The sequence below is a fragment of the Hyla sarda genome, chromosome 5 (genome assembly GCF_029499605.1).
Source record: "Hyla sarda isolate aHylSar1 chromosome 5, aHylSar1.hap1, whole genome shotgun sequence".
In the NCBI taxonomy this organism is placed as follows: Eukaryota; Metazoa; Chordata; class Amphibia; order Anura; family Hylidae; genus Hyla; species Hyla sarda.
Window position 1 is genome coordinate 10,244,083 of NC_079193.1, and position 23,678 is coordinate 10,267,760.

The 23,678-nt window shown below is 43.5% G+C and overlaps 1 protein-coding gene across 6 annotated transcripts in view; it reads left to right on the forward strand.

The window, feature by feature from the left end:
• TPMT (thiopurine S-methyltransferase) overlaps positions 1-23,678 on the forward strand; it is a 45,177-nt gene that overhangs the window by 16,777 nt on the left and 4,722 nt on the right. For 5 of the 6 annotated variants that reach the window (XR_008843767.1, XM_056518837.1, XM_056518841.1 and 2 more), the window contains exons 2-4: positions 15,045-15,169; positions 20,856-20,948; positions 21,166-21,298. Coding sequence is in view for 5 of the 6 variants with exons in the window: in XM_056518837.1 (XP_056374812.1) it covers positions 15,054-15,169; positions 20,856-20,948; positions 21,166-21,298 (342 nt within the window). In the remaining variant the exon portion in view is untranslated. Of the gene's footprint in view, positions 1-8,540; positions 8,906-15,044; positions 15,170-20,855; positions 20,949-21,165; positions 21,299-23,678 lie in introns of those variants that run through there. The other variant, XM_056518838.1, reaches the window with a different exon arrangement.

Genomic DNA, 23,678 nt, shown 5'->3' on the forward strand with positions numbered 1-23,678 from the left:
ATCCGCTTGACAGAAAAGCAGACACCTTTCTCAAAAGATCGCATCTTAATCTTGCCTCCCTGGGCAAAGCAGCACTCTCTTCAGTCCCGGTTTCCAGGGCTCTCAGGCTCTGGCTCAGCAACCTCAGGATATAGAATCGGGTGTCTCTAGACATGATCTGTCAAAGCAACTGTCCTCCTTAAAGTCGGCCGCGGATTATCTGTGCGATTTTTCCATTGACGTGCTAAAAATTGCTGCAAAAACAATGGCGGTTGCAAACTCGACACGAAGAGCAATCTGGCTGAAGCCATGGACAGGAGATGCCTCATCAAAGGGTCATTTTTGTACCTTGCCCTTTGAACCGGGTAAGCTTATTGGGAAGAGACTGGACAAAGTCCTGAAACAAAAAAAGAAAGATAAAGAACTGGATGTTCTTCAGTCCTTTCGGAAACCATATAGAAACTTCCGTTCTCAAAGGAACAAAGGAAGCTACCAGAGACGCCCTTTCCAGCGAAGGGACAGAAAGTTCCAGTCCAGGTATCAGGACAAAAAGAAGAAGCAGTCGGGTCCTGCTGATCCAAAAAGGGAATTCTGACGCCAGACACCTCGGCCCAGTGGGCGCAAGGCTGTCAGCCTTCCTTCCAGAATGGCAGTCAGTGACCTCCGACCCCTGGGTGTTAAGAATTATTCAGGAAGGTTATGCTTTGGAGTTTTTACACCGTCCAAGAGACCGGTTTCTCCTAAACTTGGACAAAGATTTCAGAGTCCGATCGCTCCTGTTGGAGTTCCTGAAAAAAGGAGCACTAGAGCCTGTTCCCCCTGGAGAGGAATTCCAGGGAGTGTACTCCCACGTTTTCCCAGTGCCGAAACCAGATCTGAAATGGCGGTTAATTATAGATCTCAGATACTTGAACAAGTATTTGAAAAAAGTCAAGTTCAAGATGGACAATATAAGATCCCTGTACAGCATTGCCAGTCCGGAGGATGTCATGGTATGTCTGGACCTAAAAGACGCCTATCTCCATGTGCCCATCAGGTTGGAGGACAGGAGGTTCTTACGTGTAGCAGTACAGGGGAAACAAGAGGTTCACCATTTTCAGTTCAGGGCTCTGCCCTTTGGATTATCACCTGCACCGAGAATCTTTACAAAACTCGTTATTGTCCTGGTAGCGGCCCTACGCCTCCAACAGATAAGGATTGTGCCCTACCTCGACGATTGGTTAATCATCGCCAACAATACAGAAGTAATAAAACACCATCTTCATCTATGTCTCAGTTTGCTCCAGAAGGTGGGTTTTATGGTAAACCTCCAGAAGTCCAAGTTGATTCCTTCTTCCCGTATCCAGTTCTTGGGGCTCCTGGTAGATCTACATCAAATGAAGATCTTTCTACCAGAGGAAAAGATTATCCGTATAAAGGAGAGAATAATGAAGCTCCAGCGTCACCCGAGGATTTCCATCAGAAGGGCTATGAGCATCCTAGGGTCTCTGACAGCTTCCATAGAAGCAGTGCCTTGGGCAAGAGCCCATCTAAGAGATTTCCAGCAAGAGATTCTGAAAGTCTGGAACAAGAATTTAAACTCCCTGAGTCGTTTCATGAAGGTATCTCCTGCTGTCCTGAAGGACCTGCTGTGGTGGACCATCAAGTCAAATTTAATACGGGGGAAAAGTTTCATAACCGAACACCAAGTCACCATTACTACGGATGCGTCTGTCCGAGGCTGGGGTGCTCACCTAGGAGAACTATGGACTCAAGGTTCCTGGTCATTGAGGATGAGGTCAAAATCCTCCAACTTTCGGGAATTAAAGGCTATCCATCTTGCCCTGCTCCATTTCGAGCCTTATGTTTGCAGGAGATCTGTTCTGGTGCGAACAGACAACGCCACCGCGGCATATTACTTAAACAAGCAGGGAGGCACTCGATGTGCCACGCTTCAACACCTATGTGCCCTGATCATGCGGTGGGCGGAGCAGGTGGTAGTGGGCCTGAAGGCCATACACATAAAAGGTACGGTGAACCTCCAAGCAGATCTTCTGAGCCGACAGACTCTCCTACCAACAGAATGGTCAATCAACATGAAATACCTCGAGCCAATTTTCCTCAGATGGGGAATACCGGAGATCGACTTAATGGCGACCAAGCAGAACAGCAGATTACAGAGGTTCGGGTCATTGAATGCCTGGGATCATCCGGAAGTGTTAGATGCCTTCTCGATCCCTTGAAAGAACAGGTTCCTTTACCTATTTCCTCCCCTACCTCTGATTCCCAGAGTCTTGGGGAAAATCCTGAGGGAAGAGCCGTCTGTCATCTTGATAGCACCATTTTGGCCACGCAGGGTGTGGTTTCCTCTGCTGCTTCAGCTTGCTCAAGGGAAATTTGTCAAGTTTCCGGAGACCACAGACCTCCTGATACAGAGAGGTTTTCTGCACCCTCAACCAGGCAGGTTACACCTCACTGCCTGGTTTCTGAAAGGGAGAGGCTAATTGGGCAAGGCCTCTCCGAAGAAGTGGTAAGCACATTGTTATCCTCTAGAAGACCATCTACCAACTTCGTGTACTCTAAGTTGTGGAACAAATTCCTGAATTGGCTCTCCTCTTCTACACTGCAGTTTTCAGTTGAAGCAATTCTTCAGTTCTTACAGGAAGGATTTGAGAAAGGACTAAAACCCAATACACTTAGAGTGCATATGACCTCAATTAATGCCATGTCTGATGGAAAGTTTGCAAATCATCCGCTCATTCTTTAAGGCATTGAGAAAATTGAGACCGGCTGTAAGGCCTCCGGTCGCACTTTGGGACTTAACTCTAGTCTTGAATGCTCTCACAGAAGCCCCCTTTGAGCCTATTGCAGAGGTAGAGTTAAAATGGCTCACTATGAAATTGCTGTTCCTTGTGGCCGTCACATCAGCCAAGAGGGTAGGGGAGCTACAAGCACTCTCCTCTAAGGAACCTTTTTTGAAGATTCTGCCAGAAGGGGTGAGACTTCGTACGGTTCCTTCTTTTCTACCAAAGGTCGCCTCAGTGGCGAACATCAATAGAGAAGTGTTTCTGCCGGTGTTTTATCCAAACCCTGCCTCAGAAGAACAGAAGAAGTTTCATCTCCTAGATGTAAAGCGTACCTTATCATGCTATATAAATCGTGTCCATCACTTCCGAAGAGAAGAGAATTTGTTTGTTCTTCCGACAGGTGCAAAAAGGGGTTGTAAGGCCTCAAAAGATTCATTGGCCAGATGGATCCGTACTACAATTGTAGAAACCTATCTGAAGAATGGAAAAGAACCACCTCATCCTTTAAGAGCCCATTCAACTAGAGCTACGTCTACGTCATGGGCAGAGAGGGAACAAGTACCCTTACTTGAAATCTGCAATGCGGCATCTTGGTCATCTACATCGACCTTCGCCCGGCATTATAGGTTGGACCTGCAGACCCAGAACCCAGCCTTTAGCTCCGGAGTTCTGTCTGCTGTTGAAAAACCATAAACCCTCCCTTTGTTATCTTTGGTAGATCCCTTCTGTGCTGCTGTAGGGACGATGAGGAAAGTCGGTATTTACTTACCGTAATAGTTCTTTCCTCGAGTCCCGAAGGCAGCACAACACCCTCCCTAAAATAAAATTTTGTTGCATTACGTTGGTCTTGATTATTTACACAGTGTGGTATGGTAAAAGGGGTTACTTTATAGGGGTCCGGTCCGCCCCTTTACACTAATTAATTGTTAATTAGCATATTTTTCTAGGGGACGGTCCTGGTATGTGAGTGGGATCGGATATATCCCTTCTGTGCTGCCTTCGGGACTCGAGGAAAGAACTATTACGGTAAGTAAATACCGACTATATATATATATATATATATATATATATATATATATATATATATATATATATATATATATATATATTATATCTGCTGCTATTATACACTATATATTATTATATCTGCTGGTATTATACACTATATATTATATCTGCTGCTATTATACACTATATATTATTATATCTGCTGCTATTATACACTATATATTATTATTATATCTGCTGGTATTATACACTATATATTATATCTGCTGGTATTATACACTATATATTATATCTGCTGGTATTATACACTATATATTATTTTATCTGCTGATATTATACACTATATATTATATCTGCTGGTATTATACACTATATATTATATCTGCTGGTATTATACACTATATATTATTTTATCTGCTGATATTATACACTATATATTATATCTGCTGGTATTATACACTATATATATATATATATATATATATATATATATAATATCTGCTGCTATTATACACTATATATTATTATATCTGCTGGTATTATACACTATATATTATTATATCTGCTGGTATTATACACTATATATTATTATATCTGCTGGTATTATACACTATATATTATTATATCTGCTGGTATTATACACTATATATATTATTATATCTGCTGGTATTATACACTATATATTATATCTGCTGGTATTATACACTATATATTATTATATCTGCTGCTATTATACACTATATATTATATCTGCTGGTATTATACACTATATATTATTATATCTGCTGGTATTATACACTATATATTATTATTATATCTGCTGGTATTATACACTATATATTATTTTATCTGCTGATATTATACACTATATATTATATCTGCTGGTATTATACACTATATATATATATATATATATATATAATATCTGCTGCTATTATACACTATATATTATTATATCTGCTGGTATTATACACTATATATTATTATATCTGCTGGTATTATACACTATATATTATTATATCTGCTGGTATTATACACTATATATTATTATATCTGCTGGTATTATACACTATATATATTATTATATCTGCTGGTATTATACACTATATATTATATCTGCTGGTATTATACACTATATATTATTATATCTGCTGCTATTATACACTATATATTATATCTGCTGGTATTATACACTATATATTATTATATCTGCTGGTATTATACACTATATATTATTATTATATCTGCTGGTATTATACACTATATATTATTATTATATCTGCTGGTATTATACACTATATATTATTATATCTGCTGGTATTATACACTATATTATTATATCTACTGGTATTATACACTATATATTATTATATCTGCTGGTATTATACACTATATATTATTATATCTGCTGGTATTATACACTATATATATTATTATTATATCTACTGGTATTATACACTATATATATTATTATTATATCTACTGGTATTATACACTATATATATTATTATATCTGCTGCTATTATACACTATATATTATTATATCTACTGGTATTATACACTATATATTATTATATCTGCTGGTATTATACACTATATATTATTATATCTGCTGGTATTATACACTATATATTATTATATCTACTGGTATTATACACTATATATTATTATATCTGCTGCTATTATACACTATATATTATTATATCTGCTGGTATTATACACTATATATTATATCTACTGGTATTATACACTATATATTATTATATCTGCTGGTATTATACACTATATATTATTATATCTGCTGGTATTATACACTATATATTATTATATCTGCTGGTATTATACACTATATATTATTATATCTGCTGGTATTATACACTATATATTATTATATCTACTGGTATTATACACTATATATTATTATATCTGCTGGTATTATACACTATATATTATTATATCTGCTGCTATTATACACTATATATTATATCTGCTGGTATTATACACTATATATTATATCTGCTGGTATTATATACTGTATATTATTATTATATCTGCTGGTATTATACACTATATATTATTATTATATCTGCTGGTATTATACACTATATATTATTATATCTACTGGTATTATACACTATATATTATTATATCTGCTGGTATTATACACTATATATTATTATATCTGCTGGCATTATACACTATATATTATATCTGCTGGTATTATACACTATATATTATTATATCTACTGGTATTATACACTATATATTATATCTGCTGGTATTATACACTATATATTATTATATCTACTGGTATTATACACTATATATTATATCTGCTGGTATTATACACTATATATTATTATATCTACTGGTATTATACACTATATATTATATCTGCTGGTATTATACACTATATATTATATCTGCTGGTATTATACACTATATATTATTATATCTGCTGGTATTATACACTATATATTATATCTGCTGGTATTATACACTATATATTATTATATCTACTGGTATTATACACTATATATTATTATATCTGCTGGTATTATACACTATATATATTATTATATCTGCTGGTATTATACACTATATATATTATTATATCTGCTGGTATTATACACTATATATTATTATATCTGCTGCTATTATACACTATATATTATTATATCTGCTGCTATTATACACTATATATTATTATATCTGCTGCTATTATACACTATATATTATTATTATATCTGCTGGTATTATACACTATATATTATTATTATATCTGCTGGTATTATACACTATATATTATTATTATATCTGCTGGTATTATACACTATATATTATTATTATATCTGCTGGTATTATACACTATATATTATTATTATATCTGCTGGTATTATACACTATATATTATATCTACTGGTATTATACACTATATATTATATTCTGCTGGTATTATATACTGTATATTATTATTATATCTGCTGGTATTGTACACTATATATATTATTATATCTGCTGGTATTGTACACTATATATTATTATATCTGCTGGTATTATACACTATATATTATTATATCTACTGGTATTATACACTATATATTATTATATCTACTGGTATTATACACTATCTGCTGGTATTATACACTATATATTATTATATCTGCTGGTATTATACACTATATATTATATCTGCTGGTATTATACACTATATATTATATCTGCTGGTATTATACACTATATATTATATCTGCTGGTATTATACACTATATATTATTATATCTGCTGGTATTATACACTATATATTATTATATCTGCTGGTATTATACACTATATATTATTATATCTGCTGGTATTATACACTATATATATTATATCTGCTGGTATTATACACTATATATTATATCTGCTGGTATTATACACTATATATTATTATATCTGCTGGTATTATACACTATATATTATTATATCTGCTGGTATTATACACTATATATTATTATATCTGCTGGTAGTATACACTAGATATTATTATATCTGCTGGTAGTATACACTATATAATATTAGTTATATCTGCTGCTATTATACACTATATAATATTAGTTATATCTGCTGCTATTATACACTATATAATATTAGTTATATCTGCTGCTATTATACCCTTGTTAATGCATTAAAGGGGTACTCCACTGGAAAACGTATTTTGTTTTTTCTTTTTAAATCAACTGGTGCCAGAAAGTTAAACAGATCTGTAAATTACTTCTATTAAAAAAAATCCTAATCCTTCCAGTACTTATCAGCGTCTGTATGCTACAGAGGGAATTATTTTCCTTTGAATTTCTTTTCCAATCTGACCACAGTGCTCTCTGCTGACACCTCTGTCCATGTCAGGAACTGTCCAGAGTAGGAGCAAATCCCCCATAGCAAACCTCTCCTGCTCTGGACAGTTCCTAAAATGAACAGAGGTGTCAGCAGAGAGCACTGTGGTCAGACAGAAAGGAAATTCAAAAAGAAAAGAACTTCCTGTGGAGCATACAGCAGCTGATTGTGAAGTATTGGAAGGATTAAGATTTTTTTTTTTTATAGAAGTAATATACAAATCTGTTTAACTTTCAGGATCCAGTTGATTTAAAAAAATAAAAAAAATGTTTTCCAGTGGAGTACCCCTTTAAGTCCACCTGTAGTCGGGGATACGTGTGTATATGTTATCTGAGGTCGGCTGTTACTGGGACGTCGCACTATGGTGTCGGTATCTATGAATTGTATTATTGTTCCTTTTGTGTGTGTGTGTGTGTGTGTGTGTGTGTGTGTGTGTGTATATATATATTTATATATGTGTGTGTGTGTGTATATATGTATGTGTGTGTGTGTGTGTGTATATATGTATGTGTGTGTGTGTGTGTGTGTGTATATATATATATATATATATATAATATATATTAGTTATACCGCCTGTGACTATGAATATGCTGCCGTATACGTATATTAGTGAAGCGCCTCTATACGGTGGCTGCTGGTATCATGCAGGTTCACCCGTTGCCCATAGCAACCAATCAGATGGCTTCTTTCATTTTTAAAAACAAGGCCTCTGAAAAAGTAAACGGAGCGTTCTGATTGGTTGCTATGGGCAACAGGTCAACTTTTTCTGCCGTAAGGGCAGTGGTCTGCAGCTGTGGCCCTCCAGATGTGTCAAAACTTCAACTCCCAGCATGCCCGGACAGCCGTTGGCTGTCCGGGCATGCTGGGAGTTGAAGTTTTGACACATCTGGAGGGCCACATTTTGAGACCACTGAGTTCGAGGTTCATATTCATATACAGACCGGATGTTGCGTTGTGTTCTGTTTTTTTATTTTTCCTCTGATAGTAAGGCTTTATTTTGAAGCGTTTTGCACGCCGTACAGCCACATGTGACATCAGGTCATGTGACTTATATGAAGTCAAATATTTATCTAACCGGGGAAGGAGCAGGACCTTGTGATCCGGTGTCTGTAGCTGTAAAAAGTGATTATTCATGGTGACTGCAGGCGTTCCAGGGGAGGGGGAGGGAGGAGGGCCAGCACGTTCATCCATAAAGCCTTCCTGTCGTTGTCACTTGTCTTCTGTCAGGAGAGCGGCTCCTCCTTGTCCTGTCACAGGTAAGATATATAGGGGTTAATCTCTAATAGGTAAGATATCTGAGAAGGTTTGGGTCGAGCACCGCCGCCCGGTGGACTCTACAGGATATTGGGGTCCCCCTTCCTGGGCAGCTGTGTGAACAGGACAGTCAGGGCTGACTTGTAGATTCTTTATAGAAAATCCCTGGATATCTGCTATGGATTGGCCAGAAGATCTGCACAAGGATGACCTGCGTTGTGTTACGGTTGAACAGGAGGCCCTCACTGACACCCATGTTGAACAGGAGGCCCTCACTGACACCCATGTTGAACAGGAGGCCCTCACTGACACCCATGTTGAACAGGAGGCCCTCGCTGACACCCATGTTGAACAGGAGGCCCTCGCTGACACCCATGTTGAACAGGAGGCCCTCGCTGACACCCATGTTGAACAGGAGGCCCTCGCTGACACCCATGTTGAACAGGAGGCCCTCGCTGACACCCATGTTGAACAGGAGGCCCTCGCTGACACCCATGTTGAACAGGAGGCCCTCGCTGACACCCATGTTGAACAGGAGGCCCTCGCTGACACCCATGTTGAACAGGAGGCCCTCGCTGACACCATGTTGAACAGGAGGCCCTCGCTGGCACCCATGTTGAACAGGAGGCCCTCGCTGGCACCCATGTTGAACAGGGAGGCCCTCGCTGGCACCCATGTTGAACAGGAGGCCCTCGCTGGCACCCATGTTGAACAGGAGGCCCTCGCTGGCACCCATGTTGAACAGGAGGCCCTCGCTGGCACCCATGTTGAACAGGAGGCCCTCGCTGACACTCATAATTAAAGGAGTTATCCAGGAAAAACCTATATATATATCTCTCTCAACTGGCTCCAGAAAGTTAAACAGATTTGTAAATTAACTTCTATTTAAAAAAAAATCTTAATCCTTTCAGTACTTATGAGCTGCTGAAGTTGAGTTGTTCTTTTCTGTCTAAGTCCTCTCTGATGACACCTGTCTCGGGAACTGTCCAGAGTAGAAGAAAATCCCATAGCAAACCTCTTCTACTCTGTGCAGTTCCCGAGACAAGCAGAGATGTCAGCAGAGAGCACTATGGCCAGACAGAAATGAACAACTCAACTTCAGCAGCTGATAATTATTGGAAGGATTAAGATTTTTTAATAGAAGTAATTTACAAATCTGTGTTATTTTCTGGAGCTAGTTGGGATATATAAAAATTTTTTTTCCTGGAATACCCCTTTAACAGGAGATCCTCACTGACACTCATAATTAAGATATTCCCCCAGTAGGTAGGAATCCCCCCCCCCCCCCCCCCCCCCCCCACACACACACACACACTCAATTAGGTGGAAGACCTCAGTAGGTAGGGAATCCCCCCCCCCCCCCACACACACACACACACTCAATTAGGTGGAAGACCTCAGTAGGTAGGGAATCCCCCCCCCCCCCCCCCCACACACACACACACACTTAATTAGGTGGAAGACCTCAGTAGGTAGGGAATCCCCCCCCCCCCCCCACACACACACACACTTAATTAGGTGGAAGACCTCAGTAGGTAGGGAATTCCCCCCCCCCCCAATAAGATAGTGGAACCTCAGTAGGTTAGTAATCTCCCCACCTCAATTAGGCACAGGGGGGATCAGAGAGGACATTTTAGCGGGAGTGGGCAGAATTGGACACACATGATGTGGGAGTGAAACGTACACCTTGTGGGAGCGGGCAGGAATGGTCAAAAATGCAGCGGGAGTGGGATTATAAACAGTCCTGCGCGGGGCTCTCCTCCGTAGTGTCCATTTGGTCTCATCCGAGGGCGGACAGGGTAGGGACCGGATCAAGGTTGTGACACTTTTCCTCCAGTCCCATGAATGCGGCTGTGTCCTAACACAGGCCCTTTTGGCTCGTGGTGGCCGCGGCTCTGAAGGGACCACACATACTAATGCGGTTCTTGAGTGGATTATACTATTTAAACTTCTTGGATCACTCATAAGACGCTTCTTTTGGCTCTCCAGTCTGATCCCATCCTTGGCGGATATTTTACCCCAACCTATCTACAGTAATATTAGAAGTAGAGCAGGAAAAAACCCTCAGGTATGGCGCTGCAGACTCTTGTAGACAGATGAGGCGGATGCCAAAGGTAATAGGAAAGTCCTCAGCAGGACATTTTATTAAAAAAACAATAAAATGTACAAGATTACGCTTTTCGGGAGGATCCCTCCCTTCCTCAGATCAGGATCAGTTTTTTGCATAGATCTCAAGGTGAGCGGCCATCTATAAGCCCCGTGGGGTTGACCCCCACCCACCACCCGACCTATTGAGGGTAAATACACGAGGCGCCGTCCGTCGGTCCTTTCTTTTCTTTTCTCTACAGTATCTACAGTAGTAGCTTGCTGATCCCTGCCAAGGGTTTTGGGTTAACTCTGGCAAAGCCTAAGCCCAAGATAATGGGGGGGGGGGAGGGGGGGGGGGAAGGTGTCTGGTTTAGTAAAGTGGTAGAAGATTCTACAAAAAAAAAAAAAAAAACTCAACTATGTCTGTGGCCGGTCCATTCACTCCTTCTACCTCTTATAGTTCCCAGGTGACTAAGAAGGCTTAAAGGGGTTCTCCGCTCCTAGACATCTTAGGATGTCTGATCGTGGGGGTCCCGTCACAGGGGACCCCCGCAATCTACTTGCTGCACCCGGTGTTCGTTTAGAGTGTCGGGTGCAGCACCGGTGGCTTGTGCCCTGCTTGTGATGATACGGCGACGCCCCCTCAATGCAAGTCTATGGGAGGGGGGGTGACGGCCGTCACGCTCCCTCCCATATACTTGCATTGAGGGGGCGTGGCTGTGACATCATGAGTGGAGCGTGACTACATCACGAGCCTCCACCCCGCATCGCCAGTCATCTGGCACAGAGTGAAGTTTGCTCCATGCACCCGATGTCTGGGGTGCCGCAGCAGCAGGACCCCCTCGATCACACATCTTATCCCCTATCCTTTGGATAGGGGATAAGATGTCCAGGGGCGGAGTACCCCTTTAAATAGTTTTTTTTTTATTTTTTTTTAAAGAAAGTTTTTTTTTTTTTTTTTTCTATTCAGAATATACAAAAGGGGGATATATGAACAGTCCCCATGAGGAAGAAGAGTCTGGGTTCAAAAACTGTCTGTCCAATTCTGAAGACATTGAAGAATAGATTTAATCAATCAGGTCTACATTGAACTCAAGAGATTCAGGGAGCCAGATCTATTCAAGATTAACTATTTCATGGACTTGAGGATCGCAAATTGTGCTTCTTTCCAGTCCTCGAAAACCAAGTAACGAGGAATTGCCTAAGCCTGTGAAAGGCTCCTTCATTCCAAGGGACCTAAAGGGATATTTTGGGATTTTTTTTATTTGACTATGCTACAGGGGCTGTAAAATTGGTGTAGTTCATAATATAGTGTCTGTCAATTCTTTATCTGATCTTTGCCCCAATGTTTCTTTTTAGCAGCATAGAAAATGTGTGTTCTCTCGGGCTTTTCTCAGGTTGCAGTGCGATCCGAGACATTACATCACTAGTCAGGTGCTGAAAGAGAGCCTGTCTGTACTTCAATGGGCGGAGCGACTACTGGGGGGGGGGGGGAGCATTTTCCACAGGACTGCAGAGAACTGTAGTTTACAGCACAGCATTTAATTAAGCTGCAATTGGTGGGGTGGCTGATGTGTGGGAGGGAAATAAGTGACCTCACACTTAGAAACAAGGGATCCTAGGTAGTTGGAGGGAGGGAACTCCAATAGGAAATAGCCATTTCACAAAAAGAAAGCATCAGCGTTAAATAGTGGACTCACAACACAGCCATTTAGCCCCAAGATAAGCGCAGATCCTTACTAAGCATGTCCATTACTGTCAAGCAGGAAAGTACTAAAATCACCTTATGCTGGAGAACCCCTTTAAAGTCAAAGTCACTACACTTAAAGTGTACCCGTCAGATTAATATATCACTCAGTACCTAATCCTGACCATGTACATCTATTTTTATGTGTCTAGCACCTTTATTTATTTTTTATTACACTTTTAATTTAGCTCACTAGTCTGAATTCCTCTCAAAGGGAGGGCGTGGCCTCACTGTGCAGGTCTCCGCCCCCTCCCTCAGTATGCTGTCTGCTCACATCTCCCCTAGAATTAGCAAAACTACAACTCCCAGCTTGTCCTCACTGACAGTAGCGGGACACAAGATGACAGTGGGAGGATTATTCCTCCAGCTCTGAGCCCTGCACTCACAGCTGTCAATCAAGGAAGTGTCCATGACATAGGTGATGACTCATGGACACAGCAGGACTAGTATGTGTCCAAGCAGGCAGGGGGGGGGGCAGTTGTTTGACTGGTTTTCCCAGTATGAAATAATGAAAATTTTCTAATGAAAGCAAATGCAAAACCTATTGGTTATACAAGCTTTACAACAGGGGTCCTCAAACTACGGCCCGCGTGCTACATGCGGCCCGCCGAGGACATTTATCCGGCCCGCCGCTGCCTGGGACATCCCTGTGTCCCGAAAGATGTTTTCGGGACACAGGGATGCGCTCTCCTGGGGGGGGGGGGGGGGGGCCGCGTTTACTTTAAAAACGCAGGGGCCGCCGGGAAGGTGGCGCACGCAGGGACGACACTGAAGCCGTGCGTGCGCCCATAGCAACGAAGCGAGGTGGAGCGGGGCAGCGATGAGGACGTGCGCTGGCCAGCTAGGTAAGTGTTACCAGCGGCACGTCAGCTTCGGTGCGCCGACCACCCCGCTCCTTCGGTCCCGGGACTTAATGCTATGTCCGAACCGGTGGTTGGAGCACTGAAGTGGGGCAGAACACAGGCATACAGCCTCCAGCTATACACTGTATGGCTGGAGCATGTATGTCTGTGGGGGAACATACTGCACCTAGTGTGGGGGAACTGTACTGCACCTAATGTGGGGGGAACTATACTGTACATAATGTGGGGGAGCTATACTGGACCTAATGTGGGGGAGCTATACTGGACCTAATGTGGGGGAGCTATACTGGACCTAATGTGGGGAGCTATACTGGACCTAATGTGGGGGAGCTATACTGGACCTAATGTGGGGAGCTATACTGGACCTAATGTGGGGGAACTATACTGCACCTAATGTGGGGAGCTATACTGGACCTAATGTGGGGGAGCTATACTGGACCTAATGTGGGGGAGCTATACTGGACCTAATGTGGGGGAGCTATACTGGACCTAATGTGGGGAGCTATACTGGACCTAATGTGGGGGAGCTATACTGGACCTAATGTGGGGGAACTATACTGGACCTAATGTGGGGGAACTATACTGGACCTAATGTGGGGGAACTATACTGGACCTAATGTGGGGGAACTATACTGGACCTAATGTGGGGAGCTATACTGGACCTAATGTGGGGGAGCTATACTGGACCTAATGTGGGGGAGCTATACTGGACCTAATGTGGGGGAGCTATACTGGACCTAATGTGGGGGAGCTATACTGGACCTAATGTGGGGGAGCTATACTGGACCTAATGTGGGGGAGCTATACTGCACCTAATGTGGGGGAACTATACTGCACCTAATGTGGGGGAACTATACTGCACCTAATGTGGGGCAACTTTACTGCACCTAATGTGGGGTAACTATACTGCACCTAATGTGGGGGGACTGTACTGTCAACCCTAATGTGTGGGGAACTGTGCTGCGTACTTAAAGTGGTAGTCCACTAATAAGATATATAAGTGTGCATAGGAAATTGTTCATGTTTTGTTATCTATAGTCTGGCTCTCCAACGGTCTGAGGGACTGTGACCTGGCCCCCGTTTAAAAAGTTTGAGGACCCCTGCTTTACAACATATCAAAAGTTTTTGTACCTGACAGCGTCCATTTAACTAATCCGACTCAGCAAACTGGGACTCGATGGTGTTTTTCATTGAAGCCCAGATACACTAAACTAAATGTGTCGCTACTGTAAAAACATAGGAAAGTTCCATTCCATCAATAGATAGTACCGCCACATGAACCATTCTACTTCTCCACGTCTGCAAATCCTATGGAAATGACTGACGTACTACAAGGCCCCCGCCAACCGATACGTCCTTCATCCTTATAGGGGGGGAGCCCCCATGTCATCAGAAGACTCCAGTGTATAGGTCTAAATACCTTCCCTCTTCTTTTCTTCACAGCTTTAAATCATGTCCGATCCTTCAGAATCCATCAAAACGCAGCAGAAGCGCGTTCTCTCCGATGACGACTGGAATAAGAAATGGGAGACGAGAAATATCGGGTTTCATGTAGAACGTGTTCACCCGTAAGTATCTCTAGATGGTTGTACAGGGAGAGAACCATAGGAAGGAATAAATGGAATGATCCCCCTGCTTAGTGATATGGTATGTTAGAAAATAATATATAGTTATTTATGTATAGTTAGATATATGTATATATATCCAAAGAATAAGTTGGCCAGCACTATTGATTCCATACTATTATATGGACCTGGCTTGCAGGTGCAGGCTGCTGGGCTAAATATACAGCAACAGGAGAATACAGCAGCACACTGCCAGCACAAAGATATAGATAAAACATGAGTATATAGATAAAACATGAGTATATAGATAAAACATGAGTATATAGATAATACATGAGTATATAGATAATACATGAGTATATAGATAGAACATGAAAAGCTATACAGCTGTAATGCAATAAATGAAGATATGAAACTATGAAATTATGAGGTACTTAGCTTGCAAATTTGGCGCCAAATAGCGTGGACTGTCCCACCACGGTAAGGTGACCTCATTCTGGGACGGACCCTACACTATGTATATGCCTCTGTGTGAACAGTACAGCAGGCATGCAAGTTCTGAAACATCCAAGGCACCTTATATACACCTAATAGGTTTTTACAATAGTTTGGAATCAATAGTGCTGGCCAACTTATTCTTTGGTTGTATTACACATATGGGGGAGTGTCTACCTCCATGTTGGCTCCTGCACCCCACCCACCTCTATCAGGTGTATATAAGTTGCCTTGGATGTTTCAGACCTTGCAATGCCTGTTGTACTGTTCACACAGAGGCATATTCATAGTGTAGGGTCCGTCCCAGAATGAGGTCACCTTACCGTGGTGGGACGGTCCAAGCTATTTGGTGACAAATTTGCAAGCTAAGTACCTCATAATTTCATAGTTTCATATCTTCATTTATTGCATTACAGCTGTATGCTTTTCATGTTGTATCTATATACTCATGTTTTATCTATATACTCATGTTTTATCTATATCTTTGTGCTAGCAGTGTGCTGCTGTATTCTCCTGTAGTGTGTGTGTGTGTGTGTGTGTGTGTGTGTGTGTGTGTATATATATATATATATATATCTATATATATATCTATATTTATTTATTTAAATATATAATAGTTATTTATGTATAGTTATGAATGTCATCATTCATCTCTTGAACAACTACCACCATCATTTGTTCTCACCACTGTATATCTGTTTAGCTGTATTTGAATAATCCACCTGGTATGTCACTCCTCCTGTGATTGTGTACTCCCATTCCCCCATCATTGCATTGTCATGTATATTTATCACTGTTATCTGGCAAGTGTTTCTAGTTGGTTTGATCACAATTTATTTCCCCTGAGTGATCCCAAACTGCTTATTTTTTCTTAACTTTCTTCCCCAAATGTTATTGCTCCCCGCCCTTTTCACACCTGATTGCACTCCTCCACCTAGCACTATATATTAGAGGCTATAGGTCTTTTAGCCCTTAGGTCTGGAGACATTCAAATATGCCATCTAAAGTGCTTCTTAAGTGTGATATCAAGAATTATACCAGAAGGGAACAAAAGGGAACTAACTCAACATTATAACTACAAAAGTCAGTCACTCTTTTCAGAAGAAAAAAAAACAAACATGCACTCACTTATTACTTACATCATTGCGATACATTTTCTCTTCTATCCCCCACCGATTTCTCCAGTGGACTCTATATACATCTGTCCATGTCTCCTTCCCTCACCTATGTATTGCTCGCATGCACTGCTCACCATCATAAACCACCCAGAGTCACCTCATTCCATGGTACAGCACAGAAGTCGCTCCATCACTTCACCCAGCCATCTGCTCTCCCTCTTCTTTCTTCTGCTTTTAGCTGCTGGGGACATTGCTCCTAACCCTGGCCCACCTTTCACGAATACTTCTAAGTGCTTCTAGCCCCATAATGCACTTTTCAAGTCATCCCCCCCCCCCCCCCCCCATTACCCTGATCCTGTACCTAACCCTGACATTTCCATCTCGGTATGTGGTACCATAACTCCCGGGCAGCAGGCTCGCTGTCTTGGATTATACTTGACTCTGATCCGTCTTTCACTCCCCATATTCAGTCTCTTTCACGTTCTTGTCACCTGCATCTCAAAAACATTTCCAGAATCCGCCCGTTTCTCACTATTGAATCTGCTAAAACTCTCATTATTGCTCTGATTCCCTCCGACCTCGACTACTGTAACTCTTTACTAATAGGCCAAACTCTCTCCTCTCCAGTCCATCCTTAATGCCGCAGCCAGACTCATCTTCCTCTCCAGTCACTACACCGACGCCTCCTCCCTGTTCCAGTCACTACACCGACGCCTCCTCCCTGTGCCAGTCACTACACCGACGCCTCCTCCCTGTGCCAGTCACTACACCGACGCCTCCTCCCTGTGCCAGTCACTACACCGACTCCTCCTCCCTGTGCCAGTCACTACACCGACGCCTCCTCCCTGTGCCAGTCACTACACCGACGCCTCCTCCGTGTGCCAGTCACTACACCGACGCCTCCTCCCTGTGCCAGTCACTACACCGACGCCTCCTCCCTGTGCCAGTCACTACACCGACGCCTCCTCCCTGTGCCAGTCACTACACCGACGCCTCCTCCCTGTGCCAGTCACTACACCGACGCCTCCTCCCTGTGCCAGTCACTACACCGACGCCTCCTCCCTGTGCCAGTCACTACACCGACGCCTCCTCCCTGTGCCAGTCACTACACCGACGCCTCCTCCCTGTGCCAGTCACTACACCGACGCCTCCTCCCTGTGCCAGTCACTACACCGACGCCTCCTCCCTGTGCCAGTCACTACACCGACGCCTCCTCCCTGTGCCAGTCACTACTCCGACACCTCCTCCCTGTGCCAGTCACTACACCGACGCCTCCTCCCTGTGCCAGTCACTACACCGACGCCTCCTCCCTGTGCCAGTCACTACACCGACGCCTCCTCCCTGTGCCAGTCACTACACCGACACCTCCTCCCTGTGCCAGTCACTACTCCGACGCCTCCTCCCTGTGCCAGTCACTACACCGACACCTCCTCCCTGTGCCAGTCACTACACCGACACCTCCTCCCTGTGCCAGTCACTACACCGACGCCTCCTCCCTGTGCCAGTCACTACACCGACGCCTCCTCCCTGTGCCAGTCACTACACCGACGCCTCCTCCCTGTGCCAGTCACTACACCGACGCCTCCTCCGTGTGCCAGTCACTACACGGACGCCTCCTCCCTGTGCCAGTCACTACACCGACGCCTCCTCCCTGTGCCAGTCACTACACTGGTTACCAATTCAGTCCAGAATACAGTACAAAATCCTCAGTCTCACACACAAAGCTCTCCACAATGCTGCACCTCCCTACATCTCCTCTCTCATCTCTGTCTACCATCCTACACGTTCTCTCCGATCTGCTAATGATCTCACACTAACATCTTCTATAATCCCAACTTCTCACTCCCGTCTCCAAGACTTCACTTGTGCTGCACCGGTTCTCTGGAATTCTATCCCTCAATCCCTCAGACTCGACAACAACATCCATAGTTTCCAACGTGGCCTAAAAATACATCTCTTCAGACAGGCCTATAACAGTCTCTAATTGGCCCCAACATGTCCCCAACATGTCCCCAACATGTCCCCACACCTCTTGTTTGAATAGTTATTGTGTAATATTATGTCTGATACGATACGTCATGGGTCCATAAGGGGTTAAACAACACAATGTAACTCCAAGTCACTGACACTTGTGTGAGATCCCACTGTCCACTCAGGAAGAACACTGATTGACAATCAATGGAACAGACAACAGGTGGAAATTATAGGCAATTAGCAAGACACCCCCAATAAAGGAGTGGTTCTGCAGGTGGTGACCACAGACCACTTCTCAGTTCCTATGCTTCCTGGCTGATGTTTTGGTCACTTTTGAATGCTGGCGGTGCTTTCACTCTAGTGGTAGCATGAGACGGAGTCTACAACCCACACAAGTGGCTCAGGTAGTGCAGCTCATCCAGGATGGCACATCAATGCGAGCTGTGACAAGAAGGTTTGCTGTGTCTGTCAGCGTAGTGTCCAGAGCATGGAGGCGCTACCAGGAGACAGGCCAGGACATCAGGAGACGTGGAGGAGGCCGTAGGAGGGCAACAACCCAGCAGCAGGACCGCTACCTCCGCCTTTGTGCAAGGAGGAGCAGGAGGAGCACTGCCAGAGCCCTGCAAAATGACCTCCAGCAGGACACAAATGTGCATGTGTCCACTCAAACGGTCAGAAACAGACTCCATGAGGGTGGTATCAGGGCCCGACATCCACAGGTGGGGGTTGTGCTTACAGCCCAACACCGTGCAGGACATTTGGCATATGCCAGAGAACACCAAGATTGGCAAATTCCCCACTGTCACCCTGTGCTCTTCACAGATGAAAGCAGGTTCACACTGGACACATATGACAGACGTGACAGAGTCTGGAGATGCCGTGGGGAACGTTCTGCTGTCTGCAACATCCTCCAGCATGACCGGTTTGGCGGTGGGTCAGTAATGGTGTGGGGTGGCATTTTTTTGGGGGGGCGCACGGCCCTCCATGTGCTTGCCAGAGGTAGCCTGACTGCCATTAGGTACCGAGATGAGATCCTCAGACCCCTTGTGAGACCATATGCTGGTGCGGTCGGCCCTGGGTTCCTCCTAATACAAGACAATGCTAGACCTCATGTGGCTGGAGTGGGTCAGCAGTTCCTACAAGAGGAAGGCATTGATGCTATGGACTGGCCGCCCGTTCCCCTGAATCCGATTGAGCACATCTGGGACGTCTCGCTCCATCCACCACAGACTGTCCAGGAGTTGGCGGATGCTTTAGTCCAGGTCTGGGAGGACATCCCTCAGGAGACCATCCTCCACCTCATCAGGATCATGCCCAGGCGTTGTAGAGAGGTCATACGGGCACGTGGAGGCCACACACACTACTGAGCCTCATTGGGACTTGTATTAAGGACATTACATAAAGTAGGATCAGCCTGTAGTGGGGTTTTCCACTGTGATTTTGAGTGTGACTCCATATCCAGACCTCCAGGGGTTGATACATGTGATTTCCATTGATAATTTTTGGTGATTTTGTTGTCAGCGAATTCAACTATGTAAAGAGGAAAGTATTTCATACGATTAGTTCATTCATTCAGATCTAGGATGTGTTATCGCAGGGTTCACTTTATCTTTTTTGAGCGGTGTACTTCATTTAATTGCAAAATTTCAGGGGTGCCAACATTTACGGCCATGACTGTATATTATGTATAGTTATTTATGTATTTTATATATAGTACACGCATGGTTAAATCATAATTCACTCCTTTGTTCATTTTCCCTTATTGATTCAGATGTTTTTCTGTATAATGTATCCTATAGTATTGATGTCCTATAGAACGTCCCTTCCACCGGGTGAAATGTAACCTTGGTATGTACCAGGCCTTGCATTCACCCCTCTGGACTCCCCTACATTATGTCATGGTATAACCGCAGATTAAAATGTATTTCTTTAGGATTTTATGTCGCGGACCAACACGGAATAGTCCATCATTTGGAAAGGGGAGGGGGGGGGGAATATTACAAAGATCTCAGATTTTTATTTGTAAATAATTATGGAAAGTGTTGAGTCTTGAGTTTTTTATAATTTTATTTTTTATATTTTTTTTTATTTTTCTAACTCAGGTTACTCGCAGAATTCTTGAATGAAATGCAAAATGGACGGACAAAGTTGAGCATCTTCTTCCCTCTGTGCGGCAAGGCGGTGGATATGAAATGGTAAATGGTCAAACAGTCGTCTATTACAGCGTTTTCCAACCTGTGGCAGTTGCAAAACTACAACTCCCAGCATGCCCGGACAGCCGATGGCTGGGAGGGAGTTGTAGTTAGGCATGCTGGGAGTTGTAGTTTTGCAACTGCCGGAGAGTGACAGGTTGCGGAACCCTGATGTAATGTTTTGATTGATTAGAATGTATTGATGACGTTTTTTTCCCAGGCTGGCGGACATGGGCCATACCATTGTGGGGGTGGATGTCTCTGAGCTTGGAATCAAGGAATTCTTTACCGAACAGAATATTCTTTACACTGAAGAAGCCGTCCCTGAGATTCCTGGAGGAAAAGTATTTAAGGTAAGTGAACGTTTCTCCGAAAACATTCAATACTTACCTCTCTCCCATCCTTTATAGTACACCACCTCTCCTCCATCCTTTATAGTACACCACCTCTCCTCCATCCTTTATAGTACACCACCTCTCCTCCATCCTTTATAGTGCACCACCTCTCTCCCCCATCCTTTATAGTACACCTCCTCTCTCCCCCATCCTTTATAGTACACCACCTCTCCTCCATCCTTTATAATACACCACCTCTCCTCCATCCTTTATAGTACACCACCTCTCCCTCCATCCTTTATAGTACACCACCTCTCTCCCCCATCCTTTATAGTACACCACCTCTCCCCCATCCTTTATAGTACACCACCTCTCCCCCATCCTTTATAGTACACCACCTCTCCCCCATCCTTTATAGTACACCACCTCTCCCCCATCCTTTATAGTACACCACCTCTCCCCCATCCTTTATAGTACACCACCTCTCCCCCATCCTTTATAGTACACCACCTCTCCTCCATCCTTTATAGTGCACCACCTCTCCTCCATCCTTTATAGTACACCACCTCTCACCCATCCTTTATAGTACACCTCCTCTCTCCCCCATCCTTTATAGTACACCACCTCTCCCCCATCCTTTATAGTACACCACCTCTCCTCCATCCTTTATAGTACACCACCTCTCCCCCATCCTTTATAGTACACCACCTCTCACCCATCCTTTATAGTACACCACCTCTCCTCCATCCTTTATAGTGCACCACCTCTCCTCCATCCTTTATAGTACACCACCTCTCACCCATCCTTTATAGTGCACCACCTCTCACCCATCCTTTATAGTACACCTCCTCTCTCCCCCATCCTTTATAGTACACCACCTCTCCCCCATCCTTTATAGTACACCACCTCTCCTCCATCCTTTATAGTACACCACCTCTCTCCCATCCTTTATAGTACACCACCTCTCACCCATCCTTTATAGTACACCTCCTCTCTCCCCCATCCTTTATAGTACACCACCTCTCCCCCATCCTTTATAGTACACCACCTCTCCTCCATCCTTTATACTACACCACCTCTCCCTCCATCCTTTATACTACACCACCTCTCCCTCCATCCTTTATAGTGCACCACCTCTCCCCCATCCTTTATAGTACACCACCTCTCTCCCCCATCCTTTATAGTGCACCACCTCTCTCCCCCATCCTTTATAGTACACCACCTCTCCCTCCATCCTTTATAGTACACCTCCTCTCCTCCATCCTTTATAGTACACCTCCTCTCCTCCATCCTTTATAGTACACCTCCTCTCCTCCATCCTTTATAGTACACCATCTCTCCTCCAGCCTTTATAGTGCACCACCCCCCCCCATCCTTTATAGTACACCACCTCTCCTCCATCCTTTATAGTACACCACCTCTCCCCCATCCTTTATAGTGCACCACCTCTCCTCCATCCTTTATAGTGCACCACCTCTCCCCCATCCTTTATAGTACACCTCCTCTCTCCCCCATCCTTTAAAGTGCACCACCTCTCCCCCATCCTTTATAGTACACCACCTCTCCCTCCATCCTTTATAGTACACCACCTCTCCTCCATCCTTTATAGTACACCACCTCTCCCTCCATCCTTTATAGTACACCACCTCTCCTCCATCCTTTATAGTACACCACCTCTCCCCCATCCTTTATAGTGCACCACCTCTCCTCCATCCTTTATAGTGCACCACCTCTCCCCCATCCTTTATAGTACACCTCCTCTCTCCCCCATCCTTTAAAGTGCACCACCTCTCCCCCATCCTTTATAGTACACCACCTCTCCCTCCATCCTTTATAGTACACCACCTCTCCTCCATCCTTTATAGTACACCACCTCTCCCTCCATCCTTTATAGTACACCACCTCTCCTCCATCCTTTATAGTACACCTCCTCTCCTCCATCCTTTATAGTACACCATCTCTCCTCCAGCCTTTATAGTGCACCCCCCCCCCCATCCTTTATAGTACACCACCTCTCCTCCATCCTTTATAGTACACCACCTCTCCCCCATCCTTTATAGTGCACCACCTCTCCTCCATCCTTTATAGTGCACCACCTCTCCCCCATCCTTTATAGTACACCTCCTCTCTCCCCCATCCTTTATAGTGCACCACCTCTCCTCCATCCTTTATAGTGCACCACCTCTCCCCCATCCTTTATAGTACACCTCCTCTCTCCCCCATCCTTTAAAGTGCACCACCTCTCCCCCATCCTTTATAGTACACCACCTCTCCTCCATCCTTTATAGTACACCACCTCTCCTCCATCCTTTATAGTACACCACCTCTCCCCCATCCTTTATAGTACACCACCTCTCCTCCATCCTTTATAGTACACCACCTCTCCCCCATCCTTTAT